The sequence below is a fragment of the Pan troglodytes genome, chromosome 7 (assembly GCF_028858775.2).
Source record: "Pan troglodytes isolate AG18354 chromosome 7, NHGRI_mPanTro3-v2.0_pri, whole genome shotgun sequence".
Lineage (NCBI taxonomy): Eukaryota > Metazoa > Chordata > Mammalia > Primates > Hominidae > Pan > Pan troglodytes.
This window is the reverse complement of record NC_072405.2, coordinates 44060100-44083649: the sequence shown is the minus strand read 5'-3', so window position 1 is coordinate 44083649 and position 23550 is coordinate 44060100. Positions and strand designations below refer to the sequence as shown.

Sequence of the window (23550 nt, the reverse complement as noted above, 5' to 3'; positions counted from 1 at the left end):
TTTGTAGAGACAGGGTCTTGCTATGTTGCCCAGGCTGGTCTTGAACTCTTGGACTCAAGTGATCCTCCTGCCCTGGCCTCCCAAAGTGTTGGGATTACAGGTATGAGCCACCATGTCTGGTGTTACTCATTTTTGTTGATATAGGTAGTCACTTTCTATCTAAAAGGACAGAATACATCCTGGAGTTGGGCTTTTACAAACACACCCGTTTCCCACTGATATGCAAATATATCTCAATTACATCAATAATCTCATAGACTTCACCCTTTCTCCTTCAAAACTCTTCATCACTATAGCCATCAAAAGCCTCTGATAATATTTGACAAATATACTAATATGCATACAATGAAGGCTAGAAAAAACATGCTGAAGTGAAAAAGGAAATGGAAGAAATTAATAGATTGAATAGAAAGAAAAGGCTTATGTAGCATTTTCAACTCATGGGGGTATTTAACAGAGATCTTTTTACACATTCCAAGCCTATCTTCCTCGCTATGTTGTTTCCACTATAGGAATGGATTGAGCTGTTTTAATTTCACAAAAGCACATATGCATCCATGATGGTTAATTTTATGTGCCAACTTGACTGGGCCATGGGGTGCCCAGATATCAAGTCATATATTATTCTAGATAGTTCTGTGAGGGTGTTTTTGGATGAGATTAACATTTAAATTCACAGACTGAAAAAAAAAGCAGACAGCCCTCCATAATGTGGGTGGGCCTCATCCAATCAGTTGAAGACCTAAATAGAACAAAAGATTGACCCTCCCCTGAGTAAGAGAGAATGCTCCTTCCTGACAGCCTTCCCACTAGAACACTGGCTCTTCCTGCCTGACAGCCTTCCAACTGGGCCATCAGATGTTCCTGGTTCCATAGCAGCCTACCAACTTTTGGGCTTGAACTGGGACATTGGCTTTGCAGATTTTGGACTTGCCGGGCTTCAGAATCACATGAGCCAATTTTCATAATAAATATCTTTAAATATCTCTCCATTGCACTCTTCCTCTATGTGTGTGCATATCCTATTGGTTCTGTTTCTCTGGAGAACCCTGACTAATACAGCATCTCAGATATCAGAGTTAGGATCGAGGCTTGCCAGTACACTCTCAGTGCTGATTAAGTTCTTTCAGCCTTAAACAGAACTCTTATTCAGTTGGTAAATGACAAACTATTACAATGCAAATGCAAAAAAATAATATTTGTGTGTTGGATAACAATTCTTTCTTACATTAAGAGATAACCATTATCTGTCTCCAATCAGTAATTCTCAGATTAAGTCTTAGTCAATTAAGATTGAAGCCTGATATCCATTGATTTTCCCCAAGTGCAAGTACAACCTGTGGTTGTTAGTGAAGGTTATTACTATGACTATAAAAATTTCAACCAGTAGCCAAATAGTTATATTGTCATGGTTCTTTAGAAGACATAAAATTCACTGCCCAACTGTACTAATTTATAATCATGGCCAAATATCTGGACATCCCATGGCTCAGTCAGGTTGACACATAAAATTGACCAGATGTATATGTACTTGTAAAATTCAAAAAGCTTAGTTCTTTCCTTGAAGCCACTCATGGTCGTAGTTCAGGTAGTTGCTTTAAACAATTTATTGGCTTATTAAATGAACTCGTCCTATGGACACTGGCCATGTGTAGTTTTCTAAGTGTTCTCCTTGTATTTTCCTGTAGTGGAAATGAAAACAGTCACACCTCAAATGTGTGTATTAGAAAAATCTGGTGGTATTCAAGAGAGGTGAGAAGCACATTTCTTTAAATATCCTTCTATTGAGCTTGTGTTGAGATTCCTTACATTTAGGAAGGGGGAAAGCTTTCTGAAGGCAGCAGATGGTTGGTGTGCATTTATTGGAGAGCATACCCAAACTACAACTGGTGGGTAGGTGGTCTTCCATTACAGCTCCCTGCATTGTATCTGATGCATGCAGGGTAATCAGTGCTTGTACTAGCAAATAAAGGCACTATAGGCTATCAGGAAGTGCTCATTTCAATGTACTAATCATTTTAACCAATGTATGAACCATACAGAATTAGTCTGAAAATACAACAGGTAGCAGGTGCCTGCCTTCAAGGGTATTCAGTCATACTGAAGCAGAAGAATAAACCCAACTTAGATATTTCCTACATACTGTCATCTTCCCAAAGAAAATGTGACGCATCTCCCTGAGAAAATCACAAACTTGTAAGCTATGGTATCTTTTTTTTTTTTTTTGCTGGATATTTCCCAGAGAAATTTCCGAGAAGGCGACCAGTTCTAGAGAAGTAAGTGCTCAGTCTTGTGTGTGTGTGTGTGTGTGTTTTGTTTTTTTGTTTTGTTTTTTTTGTTTTTGAGGCGGAGTCTCGCTCTGTCACCCAGGCTGGAGTGCAGTGGTGCTATTTCGGCTCACTGCAAGCTCCGCCTCCTGGGTTCACGCCATTCTCTTGCTTCAACCTCCCGAGTAGCTGGGACTACAGGTGCCTGCCACCACGCCCAGCTAATTTTTTTTGTATTTTTAGTAGAGATGGGGTTTCACCGTTTTAGCCAGGATGGTCTCGATCACCTGACCTCGTGTTTTTTAAAGACCCCAGCAAAATCAATACACCTTGACTCATCTAAGTGGGTGAGTGGAGAAGAGATCCATATCAAGTGTGCACCTACTCTGTGCCATACAACATTCAAATATGTTCTTTTATCATTTAGCCTTGACAATACTAAAAAGTGGGTATCATATTTGGTAACTATAGTCAGAGAAGATAAGAGGTTAAGCAACTTGCCCAAAGAACACAAAGTAAATAAGGAAGAGCACCAAATTAAAACCTATTTCTCTTTGACTCTCGTTGACCCTCCCATGCCTTCTAACCCAGGCAGGCAGTCCCTTGGTGATGGTAATAATGTAATCTCAGGAATAAAGCCAAGACTTGGGAATTTTGAAACAAACATTCTACTTGCTACTCTGCCAGACCACTGTGATACAAAGCCACCCACTTCCTCAGGTATCACTCTCCTTTCCCCATAACTTTTTTTTTTTTTTTTTTTGAGACGGAGTCTCACTCTGTTGCCCAGGCTGGAGTGCAGTGGCACAATCTTGGCTCACTGCAAGCTCTGCCTCCTGGGTTCACGGCATTCTCCTGCCTCAGCCTCCTGAGTAGCTGGGACTACAGGCGCCCACCACCACGCCTGGCTAATTTTTGTATTTTTCGTAGAGACAGGGTTTCACCTTGTTAGCCAGGATGGTCTCGATCTCCTGACCTTGCGATCCGCCTGCCTTGGCCTCCCAAAGTGCTGGGATTACAGGCGTGAGCCACCGCGCCCGGCCTATTTTTAAGGTAACAGTAATAAGACATGTTCCTTGCCACAGAACCCATGGTCTCTAAAGATGTATTAAATGCTTTACTGTGTTTGCAAAATTCCTGGGGGGAAATATAACCACAGAGTGATCAGTATCAGAATTTCACCAAAATTAAAAATGGTAGCTTCTAAAAGTCTGAAGTATTTTCTTAACTATTTTTTCTTACTCTTAAAATGTTATCAAATTAGTAAGTATACACATCAACAGAATGCACAGTGATACAATATATGCATTTATACCATCTCTATTAAAAATGCATTTGTCTGCTTTTCTGCACTTTTTACCTAATTTATTTTTGCCCTTAGCAACTTGGCTTTCTGCTAACTTATTTAACCACATTAATGGCTGTAGCTTACTTTCTTGAGATGCATAAATGGTATTATGAACAAACACTGAAGATGTTAAAGCAAAAGTGTTACCTAGGATGCAAAGACCATCTGTGCAGTTTTCAGATTCCTGGCTTAGACCTTCACAGAATTTGCCCCCATTTCTCGGGGGTGGTGCTGTGCACTCCCGGATCCGCAAATGTTCACACTCTGGACTGCAGACGGACCATTCACTCCACACTTCCCAGCTCCCATCCACTTCAAAGGGAAACAAAAGAAACCATTGTTAGAATGAATCAAGTAGCGGTCAGGAGACTCACCCCAGGACTGCTGCTGTTCTAGAGCTGGATTTTAAGGAAATAACCACCAAACAGAAACAAAAGAACATATCCACTTATCTTCTCTCCATGGTTTCTTTCCTGAAGAGACAGGCTTACAAAAGCAGTGGTATAATACTCTTGCTATTTCAGGATGAGACCAATTACCAAATTGAGGCAAGCATTCATATTTCCAGCACCACTGGGTCAGCTAAAAATTTGTCATGACCCATTCTTTCCCAGTCTTTCATGCCCAAGTGCATCTTAGGTGGACAGATAAACTGTGTGCAGTAACCACTGACAATCAGCCACTTTCTTAGTGGTTGACAGTTTAGAACAGAGTATAATGAACTATCTTGAAGCCCTAGAAGCCCCTAAACAATATAAAGTTAAACCCAAATATATTGATAGTATTAAACTAAAACAGGTCAGTCAAACCCCAAGACACCAGGACTTATATAAATAGAATTTCTTGGGTCATGGACTGCTGCTGTATGTAGAAATGAACAAACTGAATTTAATTCCACTAAAAAGCAACCCTAGAGATCATGGCAGATGTCTGAGGCAATTGCCCTTTACCTCCTAGGAATAGTTCAACCATGCTGATGTGGGTTATTTAAGATACTGCAATTTTAAATCTAAAGCAATTAGTCAAGAATAGGGTACTATAAAAAAAATACTGAACTTGAAGCAAAATGTCTGAGTCCTTGTCTTGGATCTGCCAACTTATCCGCTGAGCAACCCTGGGCGAGTTACTTAGCCTCACTTTACCATGTCTGCCAACTGGGGATAATAAAACTCACAACACAGGAGTAAACAACATTATGTATGTAAAAGCATCCTGCACAGTACCTGGCACATAGTAAGCACTCAATAAATGCTTATTGAACATATGTCCAAAATGAAACTCCAAGAATATGCTGCTAGGAAGAGCCCCACCTTAACTTCGATTGCAACTAAATTTGCAATTTTATTATAAAGACATGAGACTCTAGTCCAGTGTCCTTGGAGTTAATGTTCTGTAGTGCATGTGAGACCCAGGGTCAATTTATTTCTCAGTGGGAGGATATGCATTTCATGAAGAAAGTCATCTTCCATCTCATCTATTTATCGTTGTATAAATTGGGTTACAGCCAGTAAGAGACAAAGGAATTTATGAAAGCCATACTTGGTAAATGAAGTATCTCTTTTTACAGAAAGAAAGGCAAGCATAGACCAAATGTAAAATATAGACTGCTGTGACAGTATACAGTCTCTATCAATTGTCTTATAAATAAATACAAAGCTAGAACTGATAAAGTTATTTGATTGATAACTAATGATAAAGAGTCAAACATTTGGTACCCGTTCTTTTGTGCTTTAAGACAACTTATCTAATCCCTGCTAACTATTATACAAATAAAGGCCACAAGATGGGAGAACCCAAGGAGAGAAGGGGATGGCTTAGCCCAACCAAATGCTGGCAGTATAACAAGACTTCATAGCAATTGGCTTATTGACGATGAATGTTCAGTGTCATCTGAGTATTAAAAAATATGCCCCAAAACATTGCACCGTGGTATTTCACCCATGTTGCTGCCATGACAATGAGCTCTACATTAGCACCTTGGATAAATGTTCTATTCTAAGAACTTGGGAGAGGGTAACTTTGGAAAAGAAGGTAACATTGATTGTTTCACACCAGCTTAATAGTGTTGGTGGATCAGAAGGGAAAAGGGAATCTGCATATATCTCACCAGGACAAAGAGAAGTGCAGGTTATTTTCTGCACTGACATTCCCTCACAAAAGGCCCCACCATTGAGAGGAGCTGGGTTGGTGCAGGTCCGGGAACGTTTCTGCCATCCTCTACCACAGCGAACATTGCAGGCTGACCACTCTGTCCAGGAAGACCAGCCTCCATTCACTGAGAGAGAAAAATGGGGAGGGGAGAAAAAAAGGAGAGAGGTTTTTACTGATTGCCTACTATGTGCAAGCCACTGTGCCAGGTGCTGTGAGTCAGGCATCCGGGGACCGAGAGACTGTGCAGCCCCCACTGGCTGCTCCATCATGAGACAACAGTGGGGGGGTCATCTCATCCAGTCCTCAGCCTATTCATCTGAAATAGGAGGGACACAGAATTTGCCTTGCAAGGAAATTATAAGAAATAGAAAGAACTCATCAATAAATCTCTAAAGCACTTGAAAATCCAGAGTATCAGAAGAAAATATCAGCATTTGAATTTCTATGACTTTAAGTGCTTCAAAAATAAATCCCAGGGCTCTTCTATTGTGGAAGGGAATGCCTTTACTTAAATAGCTGGGAACTTCTTTTATACAATACCTGAGATATTCAGCAAATAGTATTGTTTGTTTTTGGAGGATTTCACATACCAGGGGAGAGACTACCTGACAGCAGGTCTAGGAAAAACTGGGGTGAGCGTTGGGTTTGAGAGGCGTGGGAAGCAGAAGTTGCCCATCTCAATTCTTTTCAAATATAAACATAATGGAAGAAAATAAACAGCTTTTTATTATTTTTAAAAGAGAGATTGGAAATGTCACTGACTATCACATGGAAGTGCAATATTGGAAGGAACAGCAAACACATTAATAGAAATAGTGATGTTTTTTGCCTGCCAGACGAGGGAGGCAGGATAGAGCACTGCTGTGAATGAACCCCAAGGTCTTTGCAGCTCTCGACATTGAAAGTTTTAATAAAACACACATCCCTCTACCTCTTTCTGCCCTCCCTATCCATTCCTGGCCTTTGGAATGGTCTTACCGTAGACCACAACAGTGGCCGACAGGCTTCTCCTCTTAGCCACGATGTTGGCTGCCATGCAGGTGTAATTTCCTGAGTCCGAGAGCCGTGCCTGCCTGATGATCAGGTTATGGTCAGCCCTGGTGTCAATGTTCTCGTCTTGTTCAGAGTCAATGGGCTCTTCATTTTTCAGCCATTCCACCTACAGGAAGAAAGGAATGTTTACAAGTCACTAAAAAAATCAGAACTCTTTTCTGGAATTGAAAAGTGAGCAGATTCGGGTGTGGGAGAGAGATGTATCTAAAATATAGAGCAACAGCAATGATTGGTTTCTTTATTCCATATCCTGTCCCTTTTATTTGGTAAATTTGGTTATATTCAGGAAATGGATACTCAAGCTAATAAGTTGGGAGCAGGAAAAGAACACAAATATCCTACATCGACTTTGACCCATTTTCTAAAAATGCAGTGGAGGAGAGAAAAGAGGTGACTGCAATTAGGCCATTTCATTTCATTACAACGTTCATGATGATGATGATATTTCAATAATTGGTCCAAAGTGGAGCTCAGAAAATTAACATATAAATGTAGAACTTGTATTTTGTGTGAGAAGATATTATATTATTAGACAAGGTTTTAAGTCAAGATGCCTGAATTTAAACAAGTTTTGATAAAGGTTTGAGATTGTACCAAGGCTAAAGTAATACAGATTTATGCAATCATAAGCAGATAAATTAAATTTAAAGCTCAGTGTTCTGTAGATTTTGAGATAAGTTTCTTTGGTGATCATTTACGTTACTCCTCCAGTGATCGAAGAGACATTTAGGCCTTGGGTTAGGTAGCTGACACAGTTGAGGCCCAGCCCTTCTTCTGGAGAAGCCCACCTTCCCCATCCTCTGAGCACAGGGTACTCGCATTTCGGATGTGTTTTCTCCTAGATGCTGAAGAACCTATTTTCTTCTTCCCAGTTTTATCTTGGTCCTATCCTTGGTCCAAACTTCTCTTTCCTTGAACACAAAAGGAAGACGCAGATGGAAGCCCTCTGCTCCCTGGATCCTCAATTGACTTCAAGAGGAGATACACCACCCTGAGCACCTCTATTTCATCACATGCCAGTTTCTTCTGATCTGTGTTATTTCCTTATTCACTCTCTGCTTCCATGTCTAAGCAACATCTCTACTCTCTAGTGCCTCTTGGTAGCACTAGACACATCTCTTGTTTGACAACAACCATTCAGCTCTAGTTATCAGCATAGGTAAAACACAGTAATTTAACGGACACATAAAAACTGAAATTTATCACAGAAAGCAATGGCCATGATGACATCAAAGAGAAGTCACACAGGAGCATACACATCAGGGGCATTTCATCATACTCTGCTCACCACAAGCACAGCTCACTGAAAGCTGGTTTTAGAATAAGATACTTCATTTCATTGCTTAAGTCTAAAGAATTCTAATTTATCACCAATAAAACGTGTCATCTGGGCCAGGTGCGGTGGCTCACGCCTGTAATCCCAGCACGTTGAGAGGCCGAGGCGGGCAGATCACGAGGTCAGGAATTGGAAACCAGCCTGACCAACATGGTGAAACCCTGTCTCTACTAAAATTACCAAAATTAGTCGGGTGTGGTGGCACGTGCCTGTAATCCCAGATACTCAGGAGGCTGAGGCAGGAGAATCGCTTGAACCAGGGAGGCAGAGGTTGCAGTGAGCTGAGATCGCGCCACTGCACTCCAGCCTGGGCGACAGAGCGAGACTCCGTCCCCCCCCCCCCCCGCAAAAAAAGTGTCGTCTCTTCTATAATTATTTGGTTTAATAATGATTTGTTTGTCTTTTTGAAAAGGGATTTATTTACCAGGGGAAAACATATTAGGATCCTTCCATACTTACCCCAAGTACCACCCCATGAATGAGAGCTTAAATATCCCAAATCATCACCATCCAAAACTTACTTTAGAAGAGGTTAATTTGAAAGAAAATGATACCAACTAGCACAAGGAAGAGATCTGAGAACTACAGTAAAATGTAAAGTAAAGCTGTCAGAGCCAAGTGGTACCAAACAATGAAGTAAAAATGCAAATCTCACTACCAAATCCCGGGGTTCCTGATGGCACCAGCCTGGAAGTGTAGGTACTAACAATGATCAGAGCCAAAAAGCGCTGCTCTGTTTAACAAAGTAGGGCAATGGAACCAATTTTATAATACATCTGACTACCAGCCTGTGACACAATGTCTTCCGTTCACTACTACCATTGCATATTTCAGAGCCATCCATTTGTTCATTTGACAAATACCTAAACATCTGTTGAGTATCAGAGATTGTACTGAGAGCTGGGTAAAACCAGGTGAACAAAACCAAGATGATCTCTTCTTTCACTGGATCTTACAATGAATGGGTAAAATAGAAATATAAGTAAATCCACATTCTCACCAAAATATAAGAGTTGAGAGTCACATTGTCTCAAGACAATGACTATAATAAATAAATTCCTCTCCCTTGAAAATTACCCAGTCTTGGGTATTTTGTTATGAGCAACAAGAAATGGACTAAGACCCTGCCCTGCCATGATCTTTCTGGGATTTTTGCAGTGGCTTCTTAACTAACTGGTCTGTCTGTGGCTTCTATTCTTGCCTCTACAGTTAATGTTAAGGTGTAACATTTACTGTAAAGTCAATAGAATTAGGTCTTTTAAATTCCCATCACTCCTATATCACTGCAAGGAAGAAATTGGTCAGCTGAAAGCAGGTCTGGGAACTTTTTTGCTCCACCTCCACTCTCCTCCTAGGTCAGAAATTCAGGGGTAAATTGCCTGCTTTCTGATTAATTTCTTACACTTGCTATTTGTAGCATCTAGCAAGCACTTCTCCTATGTTCCCCGCTCAGCTGTCCTCTTCTTTCATGCTTCTCCTCAAACAGTTCGTCAGGAAGTAGAGAAAGTCTGGCCCATAAATAAATTATTCACACCAAGTAGATAGCCCTGTGGGCAGTGCTCCTGAAGATTGAAACTAAAGGAGTCCTAGCACCTGGAAATCAAGAAAAGCTGCCCTAAAGGAATCTTGGCTCAGAGGAAAATTAAAGGTACAACCGTCAAGTAGAAACTTGGCTTCAAATTGAAAACTTAAAGAAAAATAAAATCATGCGCAAAAGAACGAGGCCAACAAACTAGGAAAATATTTGCCATAAATTTGATAGATATAAGGTTAATAATATGAATGGTATAAGTAAAAATAATATGAACGCTCCAACTTTCATTTAAGTTGATGATAAAAACCCATTCCAGTAAATCTGGCATAAAGATGAGTACATAGTACATGAAATAAAAAAAAAATCCACAAAACAAATGACAATTAAACAATTGAATAAATATTATGTAGCACTAAGAATAAAGTCTAAAATTAATAAGTTAGAAGTTGGAGCAATATGTTTCCTACCAAAATAGCCAAGATTAAAATCTCTCTCTCAAACACACATGGAGTTTTTATTTTAGTGATTTGTTTGTTTTTTATTGAGAGTGCAGACCAGAGAACATTTCACCTACTGTTTGATACCATGCTATGGATTGAATATTTGTCCCCTCCAAAATTCATGTTGACATTTAACATCCATTGTGACAGGATTGAAAGGCTGGGTCTTACAGAGGAGATCAGATCATGAGGACTCTCCCCTCATGAATGAATGAAAGAATGGATTAATGAAATGGGTTATCATAGAAGGGAAACTGGTGGCTTCACAACAAGATGAGAGATCTGACCTCGAATATTTGCCTGCTCAGCCCCATTGCCATGCGATGCCATGTCCTGTGCCACCTCTGGACTCTGCAGGGAGTCCCCACCAGCAAGAAGGCTCTCACCAGACATAGCTCCTCGACCTTGGATTTCTCAGCCTCCAGAACGGTAAGAAATAAATTTCTTTCCCTTGAAAGTTACCCAGTTTCAGGTATTTTGTTATGAGCAACAAGAAATAAACTAAGACACTGTCCTACCATAATCTTCTTTCTGGGACTTTGGCAGTGGTTTCTTCACCAACTGGTCTGTCTGTGGCTTCTATTCTGACCTCTACAGTTGATTTTCTACAAAGGGATGAGACCACGCCACTTTCTAGCTTGAGATCATTCAGTGGCTTTGAATCTTACTTAGAATGAAACCTCTAGGCTAACAAAATCCTTATGGGGGTTCTAGCACCCTTTGTGAGTTAGCCACCTCAGAGCCTCAAGCTCACTCCACTTTAGCCATGCTGTACTCCTTCATGCCCTTTGAACTTTCTAAAGTTCAAAGCAAGTTTCAACGTCAGAGCCTTCATACCTACTGATTCCTCTGCCCTGAATAACTTTCCCATAGGTGGTACCATGGCTCAATCCCACTTTGCATTTAAATCTCAGGTCAAATGTTATTTCTTCACAGAGGCCTTACCTAACAACCCTTTCAAAAATAGTAAACCCCACCCCTTCCTGCTTTTTCTTCCTAATGCTTACCTCTGTTTGCTAGTCTTTCTTCCATTTTTTGACACAATGTCTCAAAAGACTACTGCTGGAACACAGTAGTGTGATCATAGCTCACTACAGCCTTGACCTTCCAGGCTCAAGCAATCCTCCCACCTCAGCCTCCTGACTAGCTGGGACTACAGGTATGTCACCACACCTGGTTATTTTTATTTTTATTTTTTGTAGAGACAGGGTTTCACTATGTTTCTCAGGCTGGTCTCGAACTCCTGGGCTCAAGCAATCCACCTTGGCCTCTTAAAGTGCTGGGATTACTGGCATGAATCACAGTGCCTGGTTCTATTTGATAGTCTTAAAGATAATTATATCATTTGTACTTGTCATTATAGGCTTATGAATTTACCAAAAGAAAATATTAAGGGTGAGAGTTTAACAACAATAAACTATTTTTGATAGAAGAAAGAGAGAAAGAAATAAAGAGAAAAAAGAGAGAGAAAAGAACAAAAAAGAAGAGGAAAAAAGAAAGGATGCAAGGAGGAAAGAGAAAAAGCATGCCAAAGCTACATGACAAATAATGAAGCTTTTAAAAAATAAATTGGGACTCAGCAATTGATTTAGTATTGTGTAGATATTAAATGTTCTGGTTTCAACTAGTAAAAACATAAAAAAGTGGTCATAATACATGAAAGAGTAAATATATAAAATTATGGTTAGTGTTATCATAAATTTATGAAACAAAAACAATAATAAACATATGTATGCTTAATGTAAACATTGGAAGAGAATGCAGAGTCTATAGAAGTCTTAACTGGGGTAATTCTTTTTTTCTGATAGTTAATTATGGCAAATTCAAGGTAAAATCTTTCATAATCTAAAAACAAATTACTTTAGCTTAAAAAAATCTCTTTTATTTATCATGTAGCACAGTGATTTTCAAATTCATATTTAGCTGCAGAGTGTTTCTTCAATTCAAAGCTTATCTGAAACCCAAAATGAAAGAGGATTAAAAAAGGGAAGGTATTATGACTGATGCAGAAGTGAGGTATCTGAACTGCAGATGTGAGGGACCCTAAGATGCATAAACTTGGTCATGCCAGGTCCACTGCACAACTCCAGAAGAGATGATTCACATCCTCCCTTGTCAACGTAAATGATGTATGCTCAAGATGCTTGGTGCACAACTTGTGCTATCATATGAGCTGGCCCTGCTGTACGGTCTACCCCCAATCACTCATAGGCACTATAGACATATACTATGGTCTGCTTCTAGGACTTCCAAAATTATAGTTTGAAAACTATTGATAAGGTAAATAAGGTTTCCTAGGTGTGTGTATCTATCTATACACACACACACAGACACACACACACACGTATATATATATATACACATACATATATACACACATATACATACACACACACATACACACACACACACACAGACACTCACACACCCTATAAAAACCTACTCTCATGGCTTTCTCATGGAAATGACAAGCATCAAATAACTTTTTACATATATACAGACCCCAGCATATCAGCATATATATATATGCTGGTATATTTGATGTTTATGGTGTTATGACTGGGGTCCTTCAATCCAATTATGTCTATAAACAATCAACATAGTAGTAGACACTTAACTGTGGAACTGTTTTTTTATTCATAACCTAATAGTTTATCCATTTAACTGATGGCAGGATCTTTATGAGGAAATCAGTTTGGTATTTTCTGGGCTTATAAAAGTGACAAATTGTGCTTGGATTTATGCTTTTGTCACTTAGAGAAACTTTAAAACATTTTTGATGAGCTAAGTGCTCCTAATGTAGAACAGTTTAATAAATAAAATAGGAAAAAAAATTCTCTACACCAGCAGTTGCAAACTCCAATGTTCCTGGGGGCCAGGGAGGTAACATAAATTAGTGAAGTGGTGCTGGGTACAAGACCTCCACATGCACTGCTTGCATATTAAAGACAAGGGACTGTTCTGCGTTTCCACAGAGGAATGAGCTCACACTCATTTTTCTTAAAAAATGTGGCATTTTCTGTCTTTTTAGACAGAGGCATGGGTATTTTTAAAAAATGATAGTGCAATGAAAAGTGACAATGAACTCATTTTTGCTTAATAATCTCTTTTGCTTTTCATGTGTCATGGTGGTCTTTAATTTACAGAGTATTTAGCTTTAGCATCAGAAATTATAGGAAAGTGATGACCGTGGCAAAACGTAGACCGCAAGACCTGTGTAAATGTGTAGCCACTAGTTAGGGTCAGACTATCATTACCATGAGAGAACACAGGCACAGTGTGGTCAGATCTTATATGTTTCATGAAAAGCCAGAGATGTTTATTTCAATGTAATATTTTTTGATTCTTATGTGATGGCCCATATATTATAAAATTTATTATGAGGACCAAAAAAAAAACATATTCAAGAGCGAGATGTAGATTTGCCCCCCTCCTCCACAAAACCACAATACACCAGACTTCCGACCCCTGGTGAATGTTATCACAAAGAGGAGCTCAATGCCCTACACTGGATTTAATTTCCTTTCACAAAATCATTTTCCTCAACCATCCATGAATGTTATGGTGCATATGTGCTACTGCCCACTCTCATGGCTTTCTCGTGGAAATGACTGGCAAGCACATAACTTTTGAACCTATATCCAATATTCTGCAGGTATGATAAGGGTTTGCATGCATGCTGAGTTCAGAAATTATTTAACAATAAATTGCCTACACTGTAAATCCCTAATTAAGCTCTTAACAAAAGCAATACAGATTTTCAAATTAGCATTATGGGATCAATAAATTGACCATCTTGTGGCTAACAGACATTTGTATCACTTATGCACACGACCTCCTGCTAACAGGTCATCTTTTTGACAGAGAGGCCTAACATTCCTGAAGGTTGTTGGAGGCATTCACCCCTCAGATGAACAATTCTTTATCTGGTTTCTACTTATTTGGTTCAGATAGATAATCCCAGTTCAGAACATGCAAAGAAACTAGTTACTTAGAGGTAATGAGCTTATGGATTTTCAGAACGCCAGCATTCATTAGCATAGTGTTATGTACAGATGGTCTGCAATTTGTAGATTTTTTTTCCAGTTTATAAACAAATCTGGAAAAGCAGAACATCAAAGACAATTAGATTTCATGCCAGACAGCAGGTTCCTGATCAGTCATTCTGGTTAGCTGGGGACAGAAGGTATGCAACTGATGAGCTTCTAGTTTTCTCACCAATAGGCAGCATGATGTAATCAGATTGGAGAGGGAGCCTCCACTGGAAGGGGAATAGAATGATGCGTTGTGGGAGATTATCTTACCTGAGACCTGGCTTAACATATGAATATGTCTGCATGCGTCGTAATATGTCACTTACTCTGATCTTTTATTAAAGACATCTAGTATGTATATACATAAACCTTACACCTAAATGTTTATTTCCACCAGACAATATGTGAGAATTTTCATGCTTCTGTTCTTGTTCTTAATGTTCTATAAAAGACTGAAAAGGAGAGTGATGTTATTAATCCTTTAGAAATGGAAAAAACAAAACCCAAAGACTAGTCTAGAAAGAGGAGAAAGCTGCTTTAAAATCCAGCTTTCCTCATATGCAGGACCCCAGGCCCCTTGACCTTTGAATTCTAGACTGGACCAACCCAAAAATCTACCCTCATATCCCACGGAAAATGCAAATCAGGCCCATTAATTGATATCATCCACCATGTGCTCCTACACTTCATTTCCAGCCCTCTCTCTTGGGATTTGGTAGACTCAGTATCAAATGGAGTTGTTCATACATATTATAGATGCAACCTCAGCTTTATGACTTCTAAAGTGTCTCAATTCATCTCACTGCCTGTGATCATTTTCTTTCTGCTCTACTTGTCGGCAAGCTTCTTAAGAACATGAACAATATCTCAAGTATCTCCCATCGAAGGATGTTCAATGGCACCTGGTGAATAAATGTGCTAGCCCAAATTGCTGTCCATTCAGATTTAGAGGTTGGTGCAATATACATACATGCACACATATGAGAACATTTCAAACTGTATTTTACGGATAGAGGTAAGGGAGGGGTCCATTATTCTTTGCTTTAGTTCCCAGAGCTGAGCATAGAAATGACCTAAAAGAGTAAGAATGCTGAGAGAGCTGTTCTTCAATATATTCTGGGAGCCACTAATATTTCATAATGGCTACACATTTTTCATACTGAATTTCACATATTCACTTAAGATTTATGAATTATATTAGAGTAATAAATATTTTTTTCACACTATAGTAAAAAACGTCTTGGGAAGACAACCATATCTAGTGGGACAGGGTAGAGAGACAGGTCTATTAGAGATGTATAAGTGGTAGAGCCAGGGAAAAGCTGGAAGGCCACGGAAGTTCACAACATGATCACTCCCTGCATAAACTGAAAGCTTTTTGAAGTTAGCATCTTACAAAAAGCAAGACTGATTGATTGATTGTGCTTTTGTGAGAAAACGGGGAGAAGGATGAGGTCTGCATTCCAGCTGCTGAGCAGCTGAACTGAGACAGCACCCAAGGACACGAGGCAGGGACAGCCTGCACCAGGCAGAGGTGAAGATGGGATTCCCGGAAGCACGAGGAAGCCTTTAGACTCGCACATGCCAGGACTCTGGTCTAACCAATACATTTCTCATTCGCTTTAGGTTATAGTGTGAGTTTTGATCAAATGGATTATTTCCCAGCCTAATAATGATATCTAGCATTTCATGAACACTTACCATGTGCCAAATACTCTTTTAGGCACTATACATGTGTTAGTTAATTTAATCCTTAAAGCATCTCTAGGAGGTAAATACCATTTTTATCACCCCCATTTTATAGACAAAGAAACACAGATGTTAAGTACCTTGCCTAAACCATATATACACACACATACACAAACACACTCACACACATATATACACATAAACATATATAGACATAATTTGATTCCAAATTTAAGTCTTGCTTTTATCCACTAAACTCAGTTATCCTATCATTTGCTAGATTTGGTTGGAACGACTGTTGGCTCTTTGCAAAATTAAATTGAAATACAGAAACTTGTCACCATTAAAGAAAATTTTGAAAATGTATTTTAGGTTTTTATGATCACTCCTAAGGAAGAACTGCAAACAATTTTCTTGGGAATGGCAACATTGTTAGAGTAAGGGTATTGTCTCCCAGGTGGGTGATTTAAAGGACAGCTCTCAGTTGAATGCACACACTCCAGTTCTATCATTACTGTCAAATGTTCAGACTGTGACCTGAATTATTTTGACATCAAAAACTTACTCAAGCTTAGTATCTGTCCACGGATAGGTCATGCCAAGTCAAGCTAGCCCCCTGAACATTATCTGGGGTCTCATTTTGCTTTTGGCACTGTGTAGAAATGGGTGTAGCATGTACCCATGAAGTCCTGCTGTGGCGATATATCCTAATGTCCTAAAATGTTTAAGAAGACTGACTGGATCTACGTCAACTGAAGAACTTATAGGAAAGCATTTGCTTTTCTGAGAAAAGGGACTGGTATTCCTGTTCTTGTGACTGTATTGGACACCAATGTGATTCTAACAATATGGCAGCCATCTTGTGCTCATGAGGAAAAGGCAAAGAAAACCACTGTGCTGTCGGCCATTGTCTTTACACTCACAAGTGAACATATTGTCATTCAATACACTATCTTATTTGATCCCCACGGCAACCCCAAGATAGGCAAAGAAAATCTTATTCTTCCCATTTTACCGATTATATGATTTGCCTAAGGCTATATGCTTGGGAAATGGTAGAACTAGAATTAGTAGCCCTCAAATATATATTTTTTTCTACCACAAGGCATTAGCCATTTTCTTAGGCATCTTACTGACTATGTGAAAGGCTGCTCTTTAATATTTGCCTAATTTGACTTGGCATTGTCTAATAAGTCTCCAATGGGACTGAACCATTACACAGTGATGCTTCTCTGCTCACAATGGGGCATATTCTTGCCTAATGTTAGTTCAGGCCATTACTTGCTTCACCACTTTCAGATTAGATGTCACCTGTCCTCTCCTCTCTCCTTGATAATATTTCTTTCAAGTTATTTATAACAGTACTATCATGTTTCCCCTTTTGTCTTGCTTTTCTTTCCAGGCTCTACAGATTGATTTTAAAGCCACCTACACTGCAGTTCCTTCAATTTAGCTCCACTTATCTGATTATGCATCACAAAAGGAAGCAGAAATTCAGCTTAATTGTGAAGCCATTGCAGCAGAACCAAGCAAATGATAGAAAACCTCATGATCACAGACAGAATCACACTCACTGATGCTGAATGAAATGACAGACATCCGTCCCTCTGCAGAAGCCTGAATACTGATCACAGAATTTTATGTTCTGACATTGTGTGTCTCTTGTCAGATAGTGTTGTCCTTTACTTTCCCCGGTTCAGTTGTGAAAGTCAGGTGCAGTCTCCTACTATTTTTTTTTTAAATTCATTATGACAAGTAAATGGTCTCTGGGAAAGCGAACATCCTCATCCACTGTTTACTGAAACTGTAACACTGTCATGAGTGAAGAATGAAACATGTTTAATGTAAAGAGTTTGCAGAATGATGATCAGAGGAAAAGAACATTAAACAGAAGAAACATAAATATAAGAATGGGGAGAGAGATGTAATCAAAAGACAGCTTGTAAGGGAGGTTACATGCTGCCATTTGCTTTTCAGCTGTGTTTTCCATAGTGGGACAGATCTTGCTCTTTGTTACTTCTACTTTTGCTTTTTCCCATCTGCAAAGAGGGAAACAATCTGCTTTTGAATCTCTAGTGAAGCATCACCTAGAAGCTGCTGCCAAAGCTTGATATCCAGAGTGCTCTAAAACATAGTGTGATGTGCCCTTTCATCTTAAAGGATTATTTTTGGCTGGGCAGACCTCTCTAAGATAGATTATAAGGAGCTGGCTTTTAAAGGCAATGAAAACTGCTTCTGTATTCACATTTACCCCCTCCCTCCATTATCTGAGGTATGTAAATAATGTTTTAAAGTGGTGATGTGAGAATATTAATTATGTTTTCATTTCTTGTTCCTGTTACCATGTAATATATCTTCAAGTGCTGAGAAAACATCTTACAAAACCATTAAAGATTCCAAATGTTCATACATAAATGGGTGTTAAAAGCTGATGCCTGAGTTACATACAATTAATGATACACAGACACGTATCATACATACATGGACATGTACCACTGGAAAAATCAAGTCTACAAAGAATAAAAATATTTCTGTCAGTGAGTAAAAGGCTAATAATGTAATGATCTCCAAAGGAAATGCAGGGACACATATGGATGAGCTCGGATTCCATATATTGGGTGACTAAGAATGAATTAGCATAAATTATAAATTTGTTCCAATTATAGAAGGTAATTATCGGAGACCAGCTTACAGCATTATCAAAATTAAAACAGCAAAGTGCATCTGTATTCCAGGTAGATGCCATTGAGTTAATCGTCCTGAAAAAAAAAAAAACCAAAAAGACTCTACACTTATTCATCTTCTATTCCTTTGATTACTAGACACTCTATCCAAGTTTCCCCTCAGCTGACAGACACAAAGTCACCATGAAGGAAGAAAAACATTTTGAAAATCATGCTTAATATAATAAAACAACTGCAAAACAATCAAATTCAAACTCTAAAGTCTTGTATGGATTATTTATCTAGATCAGTGGTTCAGATAGTGCTTTTAAATTTTAGACAGGAATTCACATCGCCTCTTGTGCTCTCTCCAAAATACTAATTAGGAATAAAGCTGTGACTAAACTTGTCATTACCTGCTCCAAACAAAAGTTCTTTATGCAGAAATCAACTGCTATTTTATTACAATACAAAGGTAGACATGCTGCTGTTCATATTATTTGTTTTCATTTGGCTTCCCATTATAAATGTAACCTGTTGCTTTGGTAACCATTGCCAACCTGGAAAGAACAAAGTCAAGTCAACATATTTTGAAAAGGAGTCAACAGATTTGGTATCCAAATTGTAGAGCTGAAAATGCAATTCCATTTAATGAGCTGAGATTATACATTTATATTAGAATATGCCTAGCAATTAAGGAAACAAATATAAGGGAGACACTCAAGAGATCACGGATTAATAAGACAGACAAAAACGCATTTCCATTGTAACTAAGCACAATGGTTTTACTATTATGAAGGATGGCCGACTTAGTGGAGGTGGGGCAAGGAAAAGGGGAGGAGAAGAAAAGGGACAGAAGGGAGACTCACATTTTATACATACTGATGGTCCAATATGTATTAGATGTGTCAGATAATATTCTAGGTTATTTCTCATCTTGAACCACTTGGTGAGTTAGACATCGTTAACTATGTTTTTATCTCTAAAAATAACTGAACATCAAAGAACTTAAATATGCCAACATATTCAAAATTCTGCCATCTTTTTATTTTGTTTTAAGTTCCAGGATACATGTGCAGAATGTGCAGCTTTGTCACATAGGTATACATGTGCCATGGTGATTTCCTACACTTATCAACCTGTCATCAAGGTTTTATGGCCCGCATGCATTAGGTATTTGTCCTAATGCTCTCCCTCCCCTTGCCCTCACATCCCCCAACAAGCCCCAGTACGTGTTGATCCCCTCCCTGTGTCCATGTGTTCTCATTGTTCAACTCCCACTTATAAGTGAGAACATGCAGTGTTTGGTTTTCTGTTCCTGTGTTTGTTAGTTTGCTGAGGATAATGTCTTCCAGCTCCATCCATGTCCCTGCAAAGGACATGATCTCATTTCTTTTTATGGCTGCATGGCATTTCATGGTATATATGCACCACATTTTCTTTATGCAGTCTATCACTGATGGGCATTTGGGTTGGTTCCATGTCTTCGCTATTGTCAATAGTGCTGCAATAAACATACATGTACATGTGTCTTCAAAGTAGAATCAAAATTATGCCATCTTTAAAAAAATAGGTAAACAAAATCCCTCTTTTCCCTTCATGGCCAATGTATGTTGAATTATTTACCAAATATTTACCCCTTATCATCATATCCATTCTATCAAATCACTGAAGTGGCTCTTGCTAAGGTCATTAAGGATTTTCAAGCTATTACATCCAGTGCACATTGATCTGTATTCTTATTTGACTGTTAAGGGTAATGATGGCTATTCTTGAATTTGTTCTTTCACCTGTTTTTATAATACCATATATTCTTTCCTCCTCCCACTCTGGCCACTCCTTCTCTATTGAAACATTCAGTGTTATATTTCTTCAAGTCTCAGGTTTAGGCCCTGTTCCACGTCTCACTGCAAAACACCTCCCCACATGATCATATCCAGACTCATGTCATTCATGGTCATACACTGAACATTCCCAGATTGACATCTTCAGTTCATTTACCCTCTTGGGCTACAGACTCTGGTACTCAGAGACTTACTACTCAGTGTCTACTTTTGTGTACCTCAAAGGTACTTTCAGCTCAACATGTCAAACTGGACTTGGATTTTTTTTTCTGCATAAATAAGGGACGGATGATTTCCTTACCTGTTTGACATTAAAATATTTGAAACTTATCATCTGAGAAATAGAGATTCACTGAAAACATTTAAAGATCTGGTGATAATAATATTACATTTAAAAGATCACTTTTGATATAATGTATAGAACACGTGGGATGGGGAGGGGCAGGCACAGCTGGCAACAGAGAGGTCATTGGGACACTGTAACAATGGCAGGGAGAAATTACAGTGGCTTGAAGGGAAGGTTTATAATGTGTATATAGTAAAGAATCTTGTAAAGGAATTAGGGGGTAAAATAGGATGGATAGAAATTTGCAACCGACTTGCTGTTAGATTTAAGGAGACGGGCATCAAAATTTGGCACCCATATTTCTGACTTAGACAAGTGATATAGGAATACCAGGTAAAAAGGTCATTATTGCATGCTGCACTGTTAGGTACTGACTATCGGCTTGGTCCCTAATACACAAAGAGCACCCTGAAAATCAATAGAGTGAAATGAAGAAAGAGAAAAAGAGAGAACAAGAAAGATCAAACTAAACATGGCCATAGAAAAATAAGCTAAGGATGTGAATAATTAATTCAGTGATGCATATAGTTAAGTTTGAAATGCACATAAGGCATTGAAATAAATATCTTCAACACAGATAAGTCATGAGCTCCAGACTTACTCAACTACTTTTTGAACATATTTATTCAAGCCTTCAGCATACATTCTATCAGAAACTATAGATGGATTGAAATCATGCAAAAAGTGTAAAATGGAAAGAAGTGGGAGTGGAGGGGGTGTGGGTTAGGACACACCACTGAAGAAAAGAAGCACTTCAAGATCAAGAAAGGGAAGAGGAAGATGCAGAAGTATGCTGATCATAAGGTAACAGACAAATCAGAAATTCATGAATCATGAAAACCAAGAAAAAAAACCATTTTAAGTACTGAAAATTATCACTGTAGTAAAAAGTGAGTCTGGGTAAGGTGCCAGGCTCCATTTCAACAAGAAGCTCCTTCCACAGTGTGTTAATTAAAATCAGTTTAAAGGATTCCACTCATCTTTGTTATTTTTAATGCAAATAATTATAAAAATAAACTATACTTTCCTACTCTGTTAACTTTTCTCAATATTCACTAAAACTTCTCCAGAGTCAACTGTCCTCTTGAAAAATAAAGTGGCATCTCTAACTCACTCACAACTGCAAAACAAACCCCAGACACATAAAATATTAAAATATAATAAGTGCAACCACAAAAGTACCATAAGAAAGCATGGGTAAATATTCTTATAATATTAGGATGAGGAAGGATTTACTGCATGGTATGAAAACGAGAAGCCATAAAGACTGACTATTAAAATTTAAAAGTTCTATATAGCAAAAATGGTAAATATGGAAAAAAAGTTTTAAAAATGTTTGCAGCATGACAAAGTGTCGTTATACCAACATAAAGGATGATATTAAATATATTCTGCATTCAATAAGAGCAATAATGGTCAGTATGTTGAACCAGTATGTACTGCCTGGTCTGTAATATATAAAAAGCACCCAAAAATCAATAGGAAATAAAATTCCAACAGAAAGATGATCTAAGTACTTGAATAGATTATATAAAGGAGGAAAAATACAAATGAAGAACTTACGTATGAAAAGTCATTCATCCTTACCAATAATGAATATGAAAATGAGATATTACTTGTTGCCATGGCAAATATTGAATCTAAGGTTTGCCAAAGTATAGAAACAGAAGTTTCTATTCACTTTTGATGAATCTAAATTGGTACATTCCTTGTGTAGGACAATCTTAACAACTTTTATCAAAACTGAAAATGTTTCTATCATTTAATGTAAAATTCCACTGACTCCAGTAGAATAATCATGAGTAAAAGATCCAGAGATACGTGCTAAGAATAACTTTAATCACAACTTTGTTTATAGTAGTGAAGAAATTAGAAACAAACCAAATGTTCTTCAATCGATTAAATCAATTATGGCACATTTACTCAATGAAATACTATGCAACCATCAAAAAATATGCCTTTCTATCATAATAGAATTGGAAATATCTCCATGGGACATTCTTGAGCATAAAAAGCAGATCAACAAACTGTTCTGTTATTATGTCTACATTCAAAGACACAGATTAATGCCTGGAAGGTAGGTCAACAAATGTTATTTAAAATTTTTGGTGATTGATATTTTCTTCTTATAGATTCCTAGATTGCTATAATTTTCTGTATGAGCTATTCATCAAATATTTCTGGCTCTCTGTTTTACAGGTAGATTGCATTTCCTGGCCCCTTTGTAGTTTGGCAGGATTACCTGTCTAGTTCTGGCCAGTTAGTTGTCAGTAGAAGAAACTTTTTAGCTCCAAGACAAAGAAGTCAGTTTCCTGTATTGAGATCCTCCAGACTTTTCTTTTTCTCCCTCTGCCACAACAGCTAGCTAACAGTGTTTTGGAAAATGGCCACTCCATCAGCCTTGAAACTATAGTAAGAGTGTCATGAAACACACAGCACCCAGCTGACTGTGATGGCCCTATAGCATGAGAGAAAAATAAATCTTTCCTGTGTTAAGCCGCTGAGATTTCTAAGTTGTTTGCTACTTTATCATAATTTAGACTATCCTATTTTCTGCAATCTATATTATGTTTATAAGCAGGGGAAAAAAGCTATTTTCATTAAACAAATATATGTTCCAAGTTTGAAAAAAAAAGTCTAAAGCTCTGGATCTCTAAGAAGTAAACAAACTCTCCTATATTGTTTTTGTTTTTTAGTTCCGTAAACTAATGTATTAACTAGAAACCAATCTATTCCTAGATGGCTAGCAGGCTAAGTCTCATACCACATTTTACCTTCCCAGCTA

General features: G+C 38.3%; 1 protein-coding gene and 1 long non-coding RNA gene across 11 annotated transcripts in view; one reads left to right on the top strand and one right to left on the bottom strand.

Moving 5' to 3' along the window:
- UNC5D (unc-5 netrin receptor D) overlaps window positions 1–23550 on the bottom strand; it is a 558611-nt gene that overhangs the window by 105984 nt on the left and 429077 nt on the right. For 6 of the 10 annotated variants that reach the window (XM_528109.8, XM_009455179.5, XM_009455177.5 and 3 more), the window contains 3 exons: window positions 6745–6925; window positions 5723–5890; window positions 3763–3927 (listed from right to left, as the gene is read on the bottom strand). In XM_528109.8, coding sequence (XP_528109.2) covers window positions 3763–3927; window positions 5723–5890; window positions 6745–6925 — 514 coding nt within the window. The remainder of the gene's footprint in view (window positions 1–3762; window positions 3928–5722; window positions 5891–6744; window positions 6926–23550) is intronic. The other 4 variants (XM_009455182.5, XM_009455181.5, XM_009455183.5 and 1 more) reach the window with 1 other exon arrangement.
- Window positions 10340–18327, top strand: LOC104007566 (uncharacterized). Its single transcript, XR_002937692.2, has 2 exons — window positions 10340–10618; window positions 17315–18327. It is a non-coding gene; the product is annotated as an uncharacterized LOC104007566 (long non-coding RNA).